This window comes from Canis lupus, chromosome 28 (assembly GCF_003254725.2).
Source record: "Canis lupus dingo isolate Sandy chromosome 28, ASM325472v2, whole genome shotgun sequence".
Lineage (NCBI taxonomy): Eukaryota > Metazoa > Chordata > Mammalia > Carnivora > Canidae > Canis > Canis lupus.
The window spans coordinates 6,391,372-6,407,047 of NC_064270.1; the positions used below are offsets into that span (position 1 = coordinate 6,391,372).

Genomic DNA, 15,676 nt, shown 5'->3' on the forward strand with positions numbered 1-15,676 from the left:
AGCATTCTTAGGTAATGAAAGTGTCCTGTATTTTGAATTGGGTGGTGGTATCATGGAGATACATGTATTCGTCAAAACTCCTCAAACTATTCACTTAAAAACTCTGTTTTACCATATATAAATTATACCTCAAAAAAAGGAAAAAAGTAGAAATTGGAAAAGATGCAAGTAATCTAAAGCTTCATTCTTAACTGTTTTCAACAATAAGAGAGTTAAGTAAGGCCCTTGAGCATCAGCCTAGCAACCAGCTACTGGTTTTCCAGGAGTAAAAAAAAAATGTATTTCTGAAATAATAGGTTTAAAAAGTGAACTTTAAGAATATAACCCGTTTAAGCTTGCATGATGTTAAATTACACAGTACTACTGCTTCCTAAATTCTCTTAAAACTTGAACACTAAATGTATGCTTTACCTTCCCCCTCAATCCCTCAGCATGGTGCCTGTGTAAATGCAATGGACTTGTGGCAATTCACTCCCCTTCATGAAGCAGCTTCAAAGAACAGAGTTGAAGTGTGTTCTCTTCTCCTGAGTTACGGTGCAGATCCAACACTGCTAAATTGTCATAATAAAAGTGCTATAGACTTGGCTCCCACACCGCAGTTAAAAGAAAGATTAGCATGTGAGTATAAAATGATGAATGTTCAACTAGGATATTAAGATACCAACAAACTAAAAATTTGTTCTTATTTGTTTTTAGAAGTTTTTAAATTAATAGAAAGTTTTCCTTATCTGTGGGTATCTTTTGTTCATACTGGCATATCTAGTCATCTGGAGGTTTCTACTCATTCTGCTTTTAAGAGCTATGAAAAATATATATGTATTTCATTTTTCAAGTCAATGAAATGAGATAGTATGCTTTTGAAAAGAATGAATTTGGGTTTTGTTCCTATCTTTTGTGTTTCTTATTAGTCCGCCAAGAAGTTAAACTGTTATTTGTAGGATTGCTGTCTAATAAACATGGTCCCCAATCTTTTCTTTTTTTTTATGACTTTATTTACTTATTTATGAGAGACACAGAGAGGAAGGCAGAGACATAGGTGGAGGAGGAAGCAGACTCCCTGCGAGGAGCCTGATACGGAACTTGATCCCAGGACCCCAGGTCAGGACCTGAGCATAAGGCAGATGCTCAGCCACTGAGCCACCCAGGCATCCGTGGTCCCCAGATCTTAACTATCTAATATTCTTCAGAATCTGGTAGTTCTATGGTTTTCTGTCTGTAACTGAAGTAAATGTAGTGAGAAACAGCTGCCTAATTCAGATAGGGTATTGTTTTACATAAATAGGAAACTTGTATTAAATTTGTATTATTCTGGAACAATAAAGGATAATGGGTGGTTTCACAGATCTGATGAATAAAAGAGGAACGCTAAGAAAATACTCTTGCATTTGTTCATCAGTAAATGGCTCTTGGAAATACTCAAGTTTTTTAATCACCAGTTCTCTGATGTGTGAGCAAAATCATCTGCTACCACGATGATGTTAGTGTATGGACATAATCACTCTTTGTTTTATTTCTTTACTGAGATAAGTTCTCTGCTTTGGAAAATTCTTAGAACTCTCTGGTCTGGTAATATATTGCAGTACTCCAGATTCCTGTAGACCCTGAGCTGGCCATGTGCTAAATCTGTATATACATTTAGGGATGAATTAATATCATATCTGTGGGAAACTGGTATAGCACTGTCTCCCTTTTGGGGGGTTGTATTTGGAGAGTATCTTTAGAACTTCTATCTGACTATTTTGGTAGATAATTTTGAAAATAATTTCAAGAAAAATACTAAGTGTCTACTAGGTAGGTCTCATCAGTTTGATAATTCTCATGCAGATTTACATGCTTTTTTTCTTCCTCTAGATGAGTTTAAAGGCCACTCATTGCTGCAGGCTGCACGGGAAGCTGATGTAACACGAATCAAAAAACATCTCTCTTTGGAAATGGTGAATTTTAAGCATCCTCAGACACATGAAACAGCATTGGTAATGTTTCAGATTAAAGTTTTTAAGATGCAATAACCAAAAACATGTTGAACTAATCATAATGTGCTACTTCTTTTGATGATACAGAATAACATAATGTCCTACTTCTAGTATTAGAATTGGTTTTAAAAATCTGTTTTGTTTTTTAATTCTTGGACATATATAAAGAAAAAATTTCAAACAGTACGGAAAAATAGACAACCTCACACCCCCCAAAAGGCAATGCTATTACTCATTTGAGTATCCTTCCAGGAAAAAACTTTATAAATATACTGACATATGTTATATGTAGCTTTTTCATTATTGTAATAGTATATATCACTTATCTTGTTATAAAAATTAAACAATGCTTGTAATAAAAATTATAAATGCTTGTGGTTGAAAAATTTGAACCTGCTGAAAGTAATGAAAAAGAAAATAATTCTGCCATCCATAAGAAAACCACTTGGTTTTCCTTCTAGTATTATAATTTTTTTCAAAATTAGGTCTGAGGTCTGTATATATTCCCTGTATACTATGTGAATAAAGTGTCTGTGAATAGAGGCTACTTATCTCATAGAGGTAATAAAACGTCTGTGGAACTGTAACAAGGTAGATGAAAATAGGGCAGTGTGTGGAAAGGCAGAAAAGAGTATGAGTAGGGATAAAGGGATAGAAAATGGGAAAGCAGAGACTACCTTAGAAATAGCAATTTTTTCTTAAAGATTTTTATTTATGTGAGAGAGAGGAAAGCACGTGAGCATGGGGAGGGGCAGAGGGAAAAGGAGAAGCAGGCTCCCCACTGAGCAGGGAGCCCAAGGCAGAGCTGACCTGTTGATCCCCAGGACCCCGGGATCATGACCTGAGCCAAAGGTAGGTGCTTAACCAAGTGAGCCACCCAGGTGCCCCAAAGACCAATTTAAAAGGAACAAAATCAGTCCTGCTGTATGAATTCCACAGTGTGCTTTGAGTGAGGGAATAGGACCCTGTGTAAACAAATGTGTTTCAGGGCAAATTTAACACATAGTCTTACTTACCTAATATTTTGTAGATAATTAATTTTCTTGGTTATTGGTTAATTTTCTTCCTTATGCCATAATGTAAACTATGTGAAGTTTATATAGAATCCTATCTATAAAAATATATTAGGCTTTTTTGCTACTTAAGTTGTAAAAAATATCCAAGTAAAAAAAGAGCAAAGCTGCAGACTAATAAATACTATTGCAAATTCAAAATCTTAACATTAGCAGGATGATGCAGGGAAATTTAGAAAGACAGGAAATTTTTTTGGTCTGAAAAGCTACATATTATTTCCCCCTAAATATTCTGCTGTTAAAACAATTTATTTTTGTTATTAACCTTAAAACATACTAAGAGTTAAGTATCAGTGGATAGTTGTGGTGCAGGGGCAGTGACTTCCAGGTTTTCAGAGATTATAGGCTCTGCCCCAAATGGGGCAGAGGAGTAGGAGTGCAGTTTTGAAATGGATGTGCTCAAGAATTCTTGAAAATAAACTATTTCTATTCTGTGTGCTATCTTGGTAGATGTCCTGGATGATTACTCACAACATACCACAGTAGCTATGTTTACCGGTTAGAAATGGTTTTATTGAGGGCAAAGGAATGATTTTGATGGCAGCAGCCACAACATAGAACGAATCTGAAGCAAAGTCATGAAGATCAGATAAGCTTTATAATTAACAAGTTAAAATAAGAACAAATTTCATACGTACTGTGTATTTAGATGTATAGAACACAAGTTAGCAATTATCCAGAACTTTGATTCCATGGATTCTCAAGCTTCAATTTAACTTAATATTTTTACATTGATCTAGTCATGTCATGCATCCAGACATTTATTAAGCACCTATAGTAAATGAATATCATCCTTGAAATTAGGGATACAAAGATTTGGGACAGGACCGTGAGATGCATACTAGGTTTATAACCAGCAAATCCCTACCTTCTGTTTCTTTTCTCTTTGATATATCATGGATATAGATGCTACAGCCTTTAACTTAGAGTGTATCATCTTCCATTGATTTTTGACAAGTAATCCAACCTCCTTATTCTGTTTGACCAACTGGTTGAGAAAGAAGTAAATACTAATCTTGTCAGCTTATTTGATCTGTGCTGTTAGCAGGCAGCATCCAGACCTGTTGAATGTCTCTTATTACTTCATGTAAGGGAACTCCAATCTTTGGGGTGTTTTATTAATTAGACTTTTAAAAATAACATAGATACCATGCTGTGTGGGAATAGCTTTGAAAGGAGTATTGGTGACATTAAATTTTCATTCCATCAGTAGTGGCTTTTTCAAAGATGTAGGGCAACTATAAAACTTGATCAGACTATTTAGTAACATATCATCTGATAAATAGGATTTGTGGGCTCTGCCAGAATTTGGTAATTATTGTTCATTCTATCCAACTCTGAGTAGCAAAGTTAGGTCAAAAATAAAACAAAGAAGTTAAATAACTTCTTAGTTGTTCTTGATTGGAAACACAAATGTTAAGTAAAAATCAGTTATGTATAGTCCTTGATTAATGCTGCAATTTAAATTATCTAGCATTGTGCTGCTGCATCTCCATACCCCAAAAGAAAGCAAATATGTGAGCTGCTGCTAAGAAAAGGAGCAAACATCAATGAAAAGACTAAAGAGTAAGTTTACTTTTAGTAATTAAAAATTAATGATTTTTTTTTTAAAATACATTCATTGTCTGGCTGACTTTTTCTTTTTAAGATTCTTGACTCCTCTACACGTGGCATCTGAGAAAGCTCATAATGACGTTGTCGAAGTAGTGGTGAAACATGAAGCAAAGGTATACTTCCTTTGTGGTAAATCTTTAGTAATCAAATGAGTTATTTTCTGTTTAGCAGATGAAACTCCTGGCTCCCTAAACTCTTTACTCTCTCATAAGTATTAATTTTTCCTCTTAATCTGTATTTTAAAATAGTCTAGCAAATACTTTTCTGTATCTGATTTTTTGCTAAAAAGCCTAAGGATTTATTCAAAAATGCATACTCCCTATATATCTTTCCTTCTCCATTCCTTTTACCCACACTCCACTGGTCAAATTATCCTTAAGGTTTTTTCTAGCAGAATACTCTTCAGAATATCCTCAGCTAGAGACATAACTGATTATGACCAGTCATCTTCAGTCTTCTCTCAATCGTATCTTCTGTTCCTTGGCTACCATAAGAACCCTTGTTTACCCCAGCACAGTCTTTCTTTTACACTCTGTTATTTCTTTGACTAAGTCAAAGGACTTGGAACAGAAGGAAATAAATTACTTAAATAATTTGACTGAAAACAGTTACCCATGTTGGGAAGTCCGTGTTCTTTAGTTGGCATTTGTGTACAAAGCATTTTATTCTTGGAATAATTATATTTTCATCAGGCTAGAAATCATCATTTCCTACACAGGAACTTTTAAGAATACTATTCAGTAAAAGATACACATGACAGCCCAGATTGGAAGAGATGACAGTCACCTAATTCAACGGTTTTCACAGTTTTTAGTTATGGATCCTTGCCTCTTCCAAACAACATCTTTCATAGAAATTCATTATGTAACAATGGAGCTGCTCTAAATGAAGAGTAAAGAAAGGAATAGAGACCCTTAGCCCTTGGGTGACCCCCAGGCTCTTCCCTAAATGTGCTTTGCAGAATAGTTTTCTGATTTGTTCTTCCTTGGGTTCCCACTCAAGGAACCACTTTGAATCCTTTCTGCAGCTTCTTGTTTGTGTTTCCTCTCAGTGTCCTAACTTCTCTTTGATTTGGGGGAATTCTTGATAATGTATAATCTCATCTTTCCTATTGTAAATTACTGAATAAAATAAAGTTTATTCTGCTTACTGCTTGGCATATCTTGTCTCTCTGTTCTATAACTTTTCATTGACTGCTTTTTTTATACATGTGCTACATTACTAAAATATCTGGATGCATATTAAATTTGAGTTGTAAAACTCAGTGAAATAGTCCTGACTCGTCAAACCAACCATCCAGGTTTGTCCAGGATCTGAGGGATTTCCAGAAACACAGGATTGTCAATACTAAAACTAGGGAAGTCCCAGGCAAATCACGACAAGTTTGTCACCCTGATCTTAACATAAGTGGTATCCAAATGAAGTTTTCATGTGAATGTATTTCACATTTCAGTGAGTTTTGGTATGCGAATAAATAGGTTAATTGTCCTGAGCATTTTAAATCAGTTTTCAAGTTCTATTAGCATAGAGACTAGCTGTTTATAATCCAGTATTGGATTCATTGAGAAAGTCTTACTGTATTCCTGTTCAGATATTCTCCAATCCCATGAATATGAATTGTGCTGTGTCTCAGGTCACACTAGTGGCAACAGCATTGATTACTGAGAAACTTAATTTCTCACTTATGTTTTAAAAAATTATTTCTGTGGTGGGAAGGGTGCAGGCGGAAAGGAGATGGGGGAATTAACATTTTTCTATATTGTCTGATTACATACCAGTCAATTTCTCCCTTTACCCATAAACGTATATATACGTATTACACATTTCAAAGTAATTTTCAAATTGCTATACACTTCTCCTTAAATATTTCCATGTAGGCATCATCTAGAGGTCAGTTTTTATTTACAGGTTTTTTGGGGGTATAAAACTTACATGCAATGAATTATGCAAATCTTGAATGTACATTTGCTGAATTTTGACTAATGTATACACCTGTGTAACCAAAACCCTTCCAAGTATAGAACATTATTTCATGGCAGAGGCAGGACCCCCATCCAGGGCAATCTCCACCCCTAGATGCAACAACAATTTTATTTCTTTCCTATGGAGATTAGATTTGCCTGTTCTAGGCTTTCATGCCTGTGGAATCATACAATGCATACTCTTGTGTAAGGCTTTCTCCTTCATATATTTTGGAGATTCATCCATGTACCAATTATTTGTTACTTTTTATTACTTAGAAGTACTTTCTGTTGTGTGAACATACCATAATGTATTTATCTATACAGATTATATTTTACATGATAAAAAAGGTAGAAGATTGAGCCAGTAGGAATAAATGATGTAATGTTATTTAGTCTCTGGCTTTGTTACTGTTGTCTATCTTGGGGTTAGTCTCCACATTTCTGGACCTCAAAGATTCATAAAAATATGTGGATTAAACTTTTTTAGGCAATGTCTACCTCTAAATGCAGTAAAGACACTAATACTTTAATGCCAAATACAGCTGTTATTCAACATTTCCTACTTTTAACCCAAAAAAAGGGTCTTTTCTGATAACAGCCTTCATAAACTGGTGAAATCCCAATTATTCTCTCATAAAGCATATTATCCAGCATTTTGTTTTGACACTAGATAATAGGCTTCAAGAGAGAATAATTGGGATTTTTAAATTAGTAGCAAATGTTAAATACAGGATGCCTTTAAATTTTATGTTACAGGCTAATTTTAGCTTTTTCTGCATTGTTAAGGTTAATGCTCTGGATAATCTCGGTCAGACTTCTCTGCACAGAGCTGCACATTGTGGTCATCTGCAGACCTGCCGCCTACTCCTGAGCTATGGGTGTGATCCTAACATCATATCCCTTCAGGGCTTTACTGCCTTACAGATGGGAAATGAAAACGTGCAGCAACTTCTTCAAGGTATTAAATGCTCTCATGAAATCAACTTTTTAAAATGAGGCTTTAAATTTTCTCACAGAGGGGTGCGTAGCTGGCTCAGCCAGTAAAGCATGCAACTCTTGATCTCAGGGTCATGAATCTGAGACCCACTTTGGTTTTAGAGATTACCTAAATAAAACGTTAAAAATAAATTTTTTTGTATATTACATAGAAGTTGGTAGTAAAAAGAAAATGTAGAATATTTGGCCGTTATTTCTTAACTCGTTATACTGGTATTCCAAATATCATTAAATCTTAATTGTGATTTTGTTCCAATAGCATTTTCTGCCTGATGTCTCCAAGTAAATAACTGGCTCTTAAGTTTTTACCCAGAGAGTGTTTAGGAGTAACATAGAATAGTTGCTTGGGACGTCTGGGTGGCTCAGCGGTTGAGCATCTGCCTTTGGCTCAGGGCATGGTCCCTGAATGAGTCCCACTTCGGACTCCCTGCGGGAGGGCCTGCTTCTCCCTCTGCCTATGTCTCTGCCTTCTCTGTGTCATGAATAAATAAATAAAATCTTAAAAAAAATAAAAGATATAATAGTTCCTATTTTTTTTAAAGACAGGAAAACATAAAAAGATCGATGTCTCTCAGTTGAGCATCCATGATGATAAATGATACTCTAAAGACTGGCCCTGCCTCTTTACTCTTTTTTTAGGTCCTTTATATGTAACACATATAGAATTTGTAAACGGTAACCAACTATTTCACTTATTAAAACATTTAACTATTGAATATGTGCGTATTCATTATGTTTTTAAATATTTAAATCAAATATCTATACATTTTGTGTAGGTTTTACATTTTACCCTAGAAACTTGGCCCAGTAAATTTTAAAATGACTCTGATGTCTCAAAGTTCAAATGAGAAGAAATACAACAAATCAAGTCTCTTTTATCTTTTTTTTTTTTTTTTTTTTAAGATTTTATTTATTCATGAGAGACAGAGAGAGAGGCAGAGACACAGGCAGAGGAAGAAGCAAGCTCCATGCAGGGAGCCCAATGTGGGACTCAGTCCCGGGACTCCAGGATCACACCCTGAGCTGAAGGCAGAAGCTCAACCACTGAGCCACCCAGCCATCCCCTCTTGTATCTTTAATACCTTTGATGTTCCTTATGTCTGTGATCTGGAAACCACCTTTTGAGAAAAACACTGAATAGATGAAGGCAGGCTGATAAAACCTTCTGGAAATGGCTAAAACTGAAGTAACTACAAGACTCTTTCAGGATTCCCTTTAGTTCCTCATATACTGCATATTTGTTTCAGTGTCAGTTTGGGGGTTTAACACCAGTCCTAATCAGTTGCCTGGTGATGGACATTTACAGTCTTAATAGTTTTGTGCTCAGTGCTGTGTCTTACCTTTATAAAGTAGATTGTCAAAGTAGAATTTCCAGGTCAAAAGATAACATGTAATTGTTAAGTCATCTTCTAGAAAGGTGGTTAAGTACTATTTTATACTCCTGCTAACAGCATATGATGAGACCTGTTTGTCAGCACTAGGTATTATGATTCCTAACCTTTTGGTTGGGTGAGTGTGTGTATGAACTTCAGAAGTAATAGATGATTTTTTTTAATGCAATATACAGAAATATTGTCAGTGTAGCTCCCCCATTTCCTCCTTGCCCACTAATGGATGAAAAAGAAAAACCCAGGATCTCACTTTAATTTGCATTTTTTAATATATATGTTGTAATATTTTTTCCACTTTTTATTTGCCTTATAACTTTGTTTAATGTTAATGTTACTGCCTGACATATTTTTCCAAATTAATATTGGTTCTGCCCTCAATGTCCTACTGTAAGATGTTTTACTCCAAGTATAAAAATACTCACTTATATTTTCTTTTTAGTATTTTTAAGGTATGATTTTTTTTAGCCCTAAATCTTTAACCCATTAGAGATTATTTTGTTCTAAGATACAAAAGTATGTGTTTTCTTCCTTTCCTGTGATAATTTAAATGATCTATAAAATAGAATTTCAGACTGGAAAATTACTTTAGTTATCTTCTAGTCCATCTTTTTTCTCTTTAGAACTGAAAAAAAAAATCTGAGGTCCCTTGCCCCCCACTTTAGATAACTAGTTAAGGGCAGAACCATGGTTAGGTCTCTGACCTTTATTTTCCTAATCTAAAGCCTTTCCACTATCCTGTGGCCTTGGTTGTAGAACATGCCATCTTTCATCTATTTTGTATACCATTATATTGTTTAAATCATATTTATTCACATTTATATACATTTTGCCTATTTATATGAATATGTGTGTGTGTATAAAATGTTCCCTCCACCTCAAATTTTTTTTTGTCTCACAAAAATTTTTAACAAAGTCCTTCTGGTTTTCTTTACTACCATGGAGATTTACTCTATAATCTACCAAACTATAAAAGAACTTTACTTTGAGGTAAGATGCCTCTCTTAAAGCTTGGTCCTGCCTTCTCAATAGGAGTTAATCACTCTTTCCTTCTCTCTTTTTAGAGGGTATCCCATTAGGTAATTCAGAAGCAGACAGACAGTTGCTGGAAGCTGCAAAGGCTGGCGATGTAGAAACTGTAAAAGTAAGATACGATCTTATGCTTCCCTTAACTTTGGGTTTTTATTTTCCGTGTTTAATGAATCTGTACTGTCGTAATGAAGAACCTACTTATATTTTGTGCCTTGTTTTAAAAGGTAAATAATGATCATCTAGTTCTTTGCAAGTAAGAATCATTGTTCGGTGAAAGAAACTTTTTAGTTTCACATGCATCTCAGTAAATACCTCACAATCACAAATTTAAGTAAAGTGCATGTTTATGGAAATTTTGTTTAAAGAACCTGTTCATTTGTCCCTTTGAAAGAATAAGATATCAAACTATTGCCTATTGTTTGCATATGACACATAACAACAGGAAGGGGAAACAGAACTAAACAGTGTGCCACTTTGTCAATGTCATTCTTCTGGTTTCATTTCTTTACCCTCTACCACTGTGATGCCACTTTTCAGAGCCACTGTTACCTAATAATCTTCAGTTCATTTAGCCAACTTCATTTCTTATATGGCCCATCTCCTGTGGTTGGCCTCCATAGAATAACCCTTCCTCAGATTTTGCTTTACTTTTTGCCGTAGAGTCATATGTAATGTCTTAATGCCTATACCAGATAGTTCTTTTACAAAACTCCAGTTGTATATCCCAGTAAATAACTCAGAAGCCTAACACTTTGAAAGAACAAGACTACTTTTCATCTAATATAGATTAAAATTAATTCAGCATGTTTTATGAATGAAATAATTCTTCAGTAATGCAATGGGTTTGGGAGTTTTTCCCCACTTTAGAAAGAAAAAAAAATTGACGATAATATTATTTTTATTCCCAAAGCTAGCAGGGAGAAAAAAGCTTTGTTATATTCCCCCACCCCTCCCATTCTTGCCCCTAGACTTTTCAAAAACAATGCTGGTCCTCTTTGAGGGAACGATGACATGTAGTAAGTTTTATAAAAATATAAATTTATTGATATTGTGTTGGAAGTAGCTACATGAAGCAGTTTCATTGTGTTTCTATTTGGTGTCTCAATCCTGAACATACCCACCACACAAAGTCAATTTTAGATTTTCTGCGAACAAAATATGTTGGTCTCATCTGAACTTGAGCTCTGTGGAAACTTACTCATTGTCATTTTAAATAAGGAGATTTCTGGAAATTGATTTAAAAATCCATCTGGGGGATCCCTGGGTGGCTCCGCAGTTTGGCACCTGCCTTTGGCCCAGGGCGCGATCCTGGAGTCCCGGGATTGAGTCCCGCGTCGGGCTCCAAGCGTGGAGCCTGCTTCTCCCTCTGCCTGTGTCTCTGTGCCTCTCTCTCTCTCTATCATGAATTAAAAAAAAAAAATCCATCTGTACACAGGGGGCTTGGTGTGAATTATTGGGACAATAACATCTGTGTGTTACCCAATAAATATTTAATTATGTGATCATCAGACTAGATACTTCTTACTAAGCATTAGAAAACTTGTCTCTGGGCAGCCCAGGTGGCTCAGCAGTTTGGCGCCGCCTTCTGCCCAGGGCCTGATCCTGGAAACCCGGGATCGAGTCCCAAGTCAAGCTCCCTGGGTGGGGCCTGCTTCTCCCTCTGCCTGTGTCTCTGTCTCTGTGTGTGTCTCTCTCTCTCTCTCTCTCTCTCTGTCTCTCATGAATAAATAAATAAATATTTTTTTAAAAACTTGTCTCAGAGTACACAAAACTAAACAGAAAGAGAATAAAGTAGCTGGTGAAAACTACCCAATGTAGCAGCACCTGGCATGTGTATTAAAAATAACTCATTGGGATCCCTGGGTGGCGCAGCGGTTTAGCGCCTGCCTTTGGCCCAGGGCGCGATCCTGGAGACCCGGGATCGAATCCCACATCAGGCTCCCGGTGCATGGAGCCTGCCTCTCCCTCTGCCTATGTCTCTGCCTCTCTCCCTTTCTCTCTCTGTGACTATCATAAAAAAAAAAAAAAAAAAAAAAAAAACTCATTCCTAGAGTCCAGCTTTAAAGCCATGAAATATGTCTCAAATGGGACCCTGAAATACTGTCTCAAGTGAAACAGCCATTTGTTTGGGGAGCATTAAAAAGCTTTATCAGTCCTGTAATTAAACCCCTAGAGGCTAAACCCAGAGATACCTCCTTCCTTTGATTTGTTAGGCTTAGATTATCCCTAAGAGATAGGATAGAATACTAAAAAGTAAGAGTTTTTACTAGAATTCATAGTCTTTTAACTTTTTTTGAGCACCATAATTTATTTGTGTTGCTTTTCTTCCCCCAAACATTTGTACTTTTCATACAAGCATGAATAAAAGTGTTATTCTTAAAGCTTTTCTCAGCTAGACTTCCTCATCTAAACCAAACAATACAAAAAAGTATTTGACTATTTTCCTAATTTTCCCAAGGATCATAAATGTAGTCCCTTAACTAGAAGCATCACCTAGAAATTCTTAGAAATGCAAGTTCTCCCAAAAAAAAAAAGGAAATGCAAGTTCTCAGGCCCCACCACTGCATTAGAAAATCTGGAGGTAGGACCCAGGGCACATGAAAATTTGAGAACCACTGGTCTAGGGCAGAACTTCTTAAACTTTGATATGCTTATAGATCATCTGTGTCTTGTTAAAATACAGATTCTGACTCAGGTGTGGTGGTCTGAGATTTCTGCGTTTTTAACAAACCCCAGGTGATGCCGGTGCTCCTGTGATTCTAGTGTACCTCCACAAAATGGAAGTTAGGATTGCTGATAATTGGTACTTTAGATTACCTTTATGTAAATAGTAATGATAATGATAAAATTTATCCACAAGCTTTAGCAAAAGATGATACAGGCATAGATGAGAGGACCAGAGGGATTCCCAATAAATGACAAGGTGAAATAAAAATAGTTTCTGAGAATACTGATTTAATGAGATAAGAAATTAAATCAAACATTTGAAATTTCTACTAAATGAATTTCTACTAAAGAAATCAGAATATGGGCAGCCCTGGTGGCTTAGCGGTTTAGCGCCACCTTCAGCCCAGGGTGTGATCCTGGAGACCCAGGATTGAGTCCCACATCAGGCTCCCAGCATGGAGCCTGCTTCTCTCTGTATCTCTAATAAAAAATATTTTTTAAAAAAATCAGAATATGTAGCATCATGTGTATACTGTGTTCCATCCTGCAGAAACTGTGTACTGTTCAGAGTGTCAACTGCAGAGACATTGAAGGGCGTCAGTCTACGCCACTCCATTTTGCAGCTGGCTATAATAGGGTATCTGTGGTGGAGTATCTGCTGCAACATGGAGCTGACGTGCATGCTAAAGATAAAGGGCAAGTATCAACAATTGTCACGGCCTCTTTTATCTGACTTTTTTAGGAAAATCTGAAAGAAAATTTTAAAATATTTTTATGATGGTTTTAGCTCTTTTTCAGAGATGTCTGTTACCCTACACTGGCTTAAATGTAGCTTCTTAATTTCAGTTAATATTTCATGATGGTTAGCATTTATATAAAGACTTATCTGCATAATGTTTTATAATCTTACAGTGACTAAGGAGATTGATTTTTTAATATAAATTTTTCAATTTGTATTGAGGATATTTGAATTCTTCCAGTTTATCTTAAAATTCTTTTTCTTTAAAAATATACAATTTTGGGGGTGCCTGGGTGGCTTAGTTGCTTAAGCATCTGACTCTTGGTTTCAGCTCGGGTCATGATCTTGGGGTCATGGGATCAAGCCCTGCATGGAGTCTACTTGAGATTGTCTCCCTCCCCTTTGCCCCACTCTTGTGTGCAATAAATAAATAAATAAACACACAAATAAATAAATAACTTTAAAATACACACACACAGACACAATTCTCAATTCTGGATAAAGTCTATAGGTGTTTGTTATATTCTCTACAATTTAAAATACTTTTAAAATTTCCTCCCCATACCCTCTAAAAATAATTCCATTTCTGCTTTTGATAAATTTAGGTTCTACAAAATATAAGCAGTGTAGTCCCCTGTGCAGTTCAAGAAATTTATCAGCTGTATGCAATTATGTAAATTAAACATCTTTGCATTGCATTGCTTATGCAGTTTTTCATTTCAGAGGCCTTGTACCTTTGCACAATGCTTGTTCTTATGGACATTATGAAGTTGCAGAACTTCTTGTTAAGCATGGAGCAGTAGTTAATGTGGCTGATTTATGGAAATTTACACCTTTACATGAAGCTGCAGCAAAAGGAAAATATGAAATTTGCAAACTCCTGCTCCAGGTATATTTAAGTACTTATTGTGGACCTGTACATAGATGTTTACATTTCTAATAACTTTCAATAGAAACTTAAGCTAGTAAAGGAGTATGAAGTGAAGCTAATTCTCTTAGATTTCAGAATAAATGTCATGAATATTATATCTTAATCTGTGAGAATGTTTACCACACATAGATTTATTATTGTGTTGTCAGTTATCATCAAGTAACAGTCTCTAATTATTATCCTAATTTTTCCTATATAGTTCTTTAACCTCATGGATTATGGATTATCTAATTTATAAGCCAGATTTATTTGGCACTAGCAAAATTGTGATAGTTCTGGTATAATACAGGTACTAGTGTAGATATTTTACAGTAAAAACAAAAATTAGGGCACTTGACTGGCTTTGTCAATAGAAGATGTGACTCTTGATCTCAGGATTGTAAATTCAAGCCCCATATTAGGTATAGTGCTTACTTAATAAGAAATACGTTAAATATATATTTTATTTCAGTGTTGGTGAAAACTACAAATAACATACATGAGAGTAAATCATTTGTGAAATACTGCCTTATTTTGGATATAGTTTAAAATTTTTACTAAATTACATTATAGGGACTCCTGGCTGGCTCAGTTGGTAGAGATGCAACTCTTTTTTTTTTTTTTTAGATGCAACTCTTGATCACAGGGTCCTAAGTTCAAGTTCCATGCTGGGTTGTGGAGCCTACTTAAAAAAAATAGCAATAATAATAATAATTAATTACAATTATAAAAGGCCAATAATATTTAACTGCCTCTGTATTCTTTTTATTATAATTTTCTGTGTACTAAATTAAACATAACAACCATGTTAACCTTTAAGGTAGAGTGTTTCTGTATAAAATAGGATTTTTGCTATAGTTTCATGGACTATTTTCTCATTTAGACTAAGGGTGAACTTAAGCCAGTTCCTCTTTGTTTTTCACATGCCCAGCATGGTGCAGACCCTACAAAGAAAAACAGGGATGGAAATACTCCTTTGGATCTTGTTAAAGATGGAGATACAGATATCCAAGATCTACTTAGGGGAGATGCAGCTTTGTTAGACGCTGCCAAGAAGGGTTGTTTAGCCAGAGTAAAGAAGCTGTCTTCTCCTGATAATGTAAATTGTCGTGATACCCAAGGCCGACATTCAACCCCTTTACATTTAGCAGGTAAGTGAATGAAGTTTAAGTTCTATTCCAATCACCATAGTTTTAAATCCTCTTTGGTGAGTGAGTTTTGGCTACAGAAACTTGAAAAACCAGTCTGTTTGAGCCAGCCTTCTTCATGGGAAGCTAAAGCTTTCCATTCTGATGATAGCCGTTAAGCACATGCAGAAAA

At 35.5% G+C, this 15,676-nt stretch overlaps 1 protein-coding gene across 3 annotated transcripts in view; it reads left to right on the forward strand.

Moving 5' to 3' along the window:
- The window catches only part of TNKS2 (tankyrase 2), a 68,573-nt gene that overhangs the window by 27,620 nt on the left and 25,277 nt on the right, over positions 1 to 15,676 (forward strand). For all 3 annotated transcript variants that reach the window (XM_049103540.1, XM_049103539.1, XM_025466500.3), the window contains exons 8-16: positions 432 to 618; positions 1,852 to 1,973; positions 4,521 to 4,612; positions 4,695 to 4,773; positions 7,411 to 7,582; positions 10,073 to 10,152; positions 13,258 to 13,403; positions 14,170 to 14,335; positions 15,288 to 15,507. In XM_049103540.1, the coding sequence (XP_048959497.1) occupies positions 432 to 618; positions 1,852 to 1,973; positions 4,521 to 4,612; positions 4,695 to 4,773; positions 7,411 to 7,582; positions 10,073 to 10,152; positions 13,258 to 13,403; positions 14,170 to 14,335; positions 15,288 to 15,507 (1,264 nt within the window). The remainder of the gene's footprint in view (positions 1 to 431; positions 619 to 1,851; positions 1,974 to 4,520; positions 4,613 to 4,694; positions 4,774 to 7,410; positions 7,583 to 10,072; positions 10,153 to 13,257; positions 13,404 to 14,169; positions 14,336 to 15,287; positions 15,508 to 15,676) is intronic.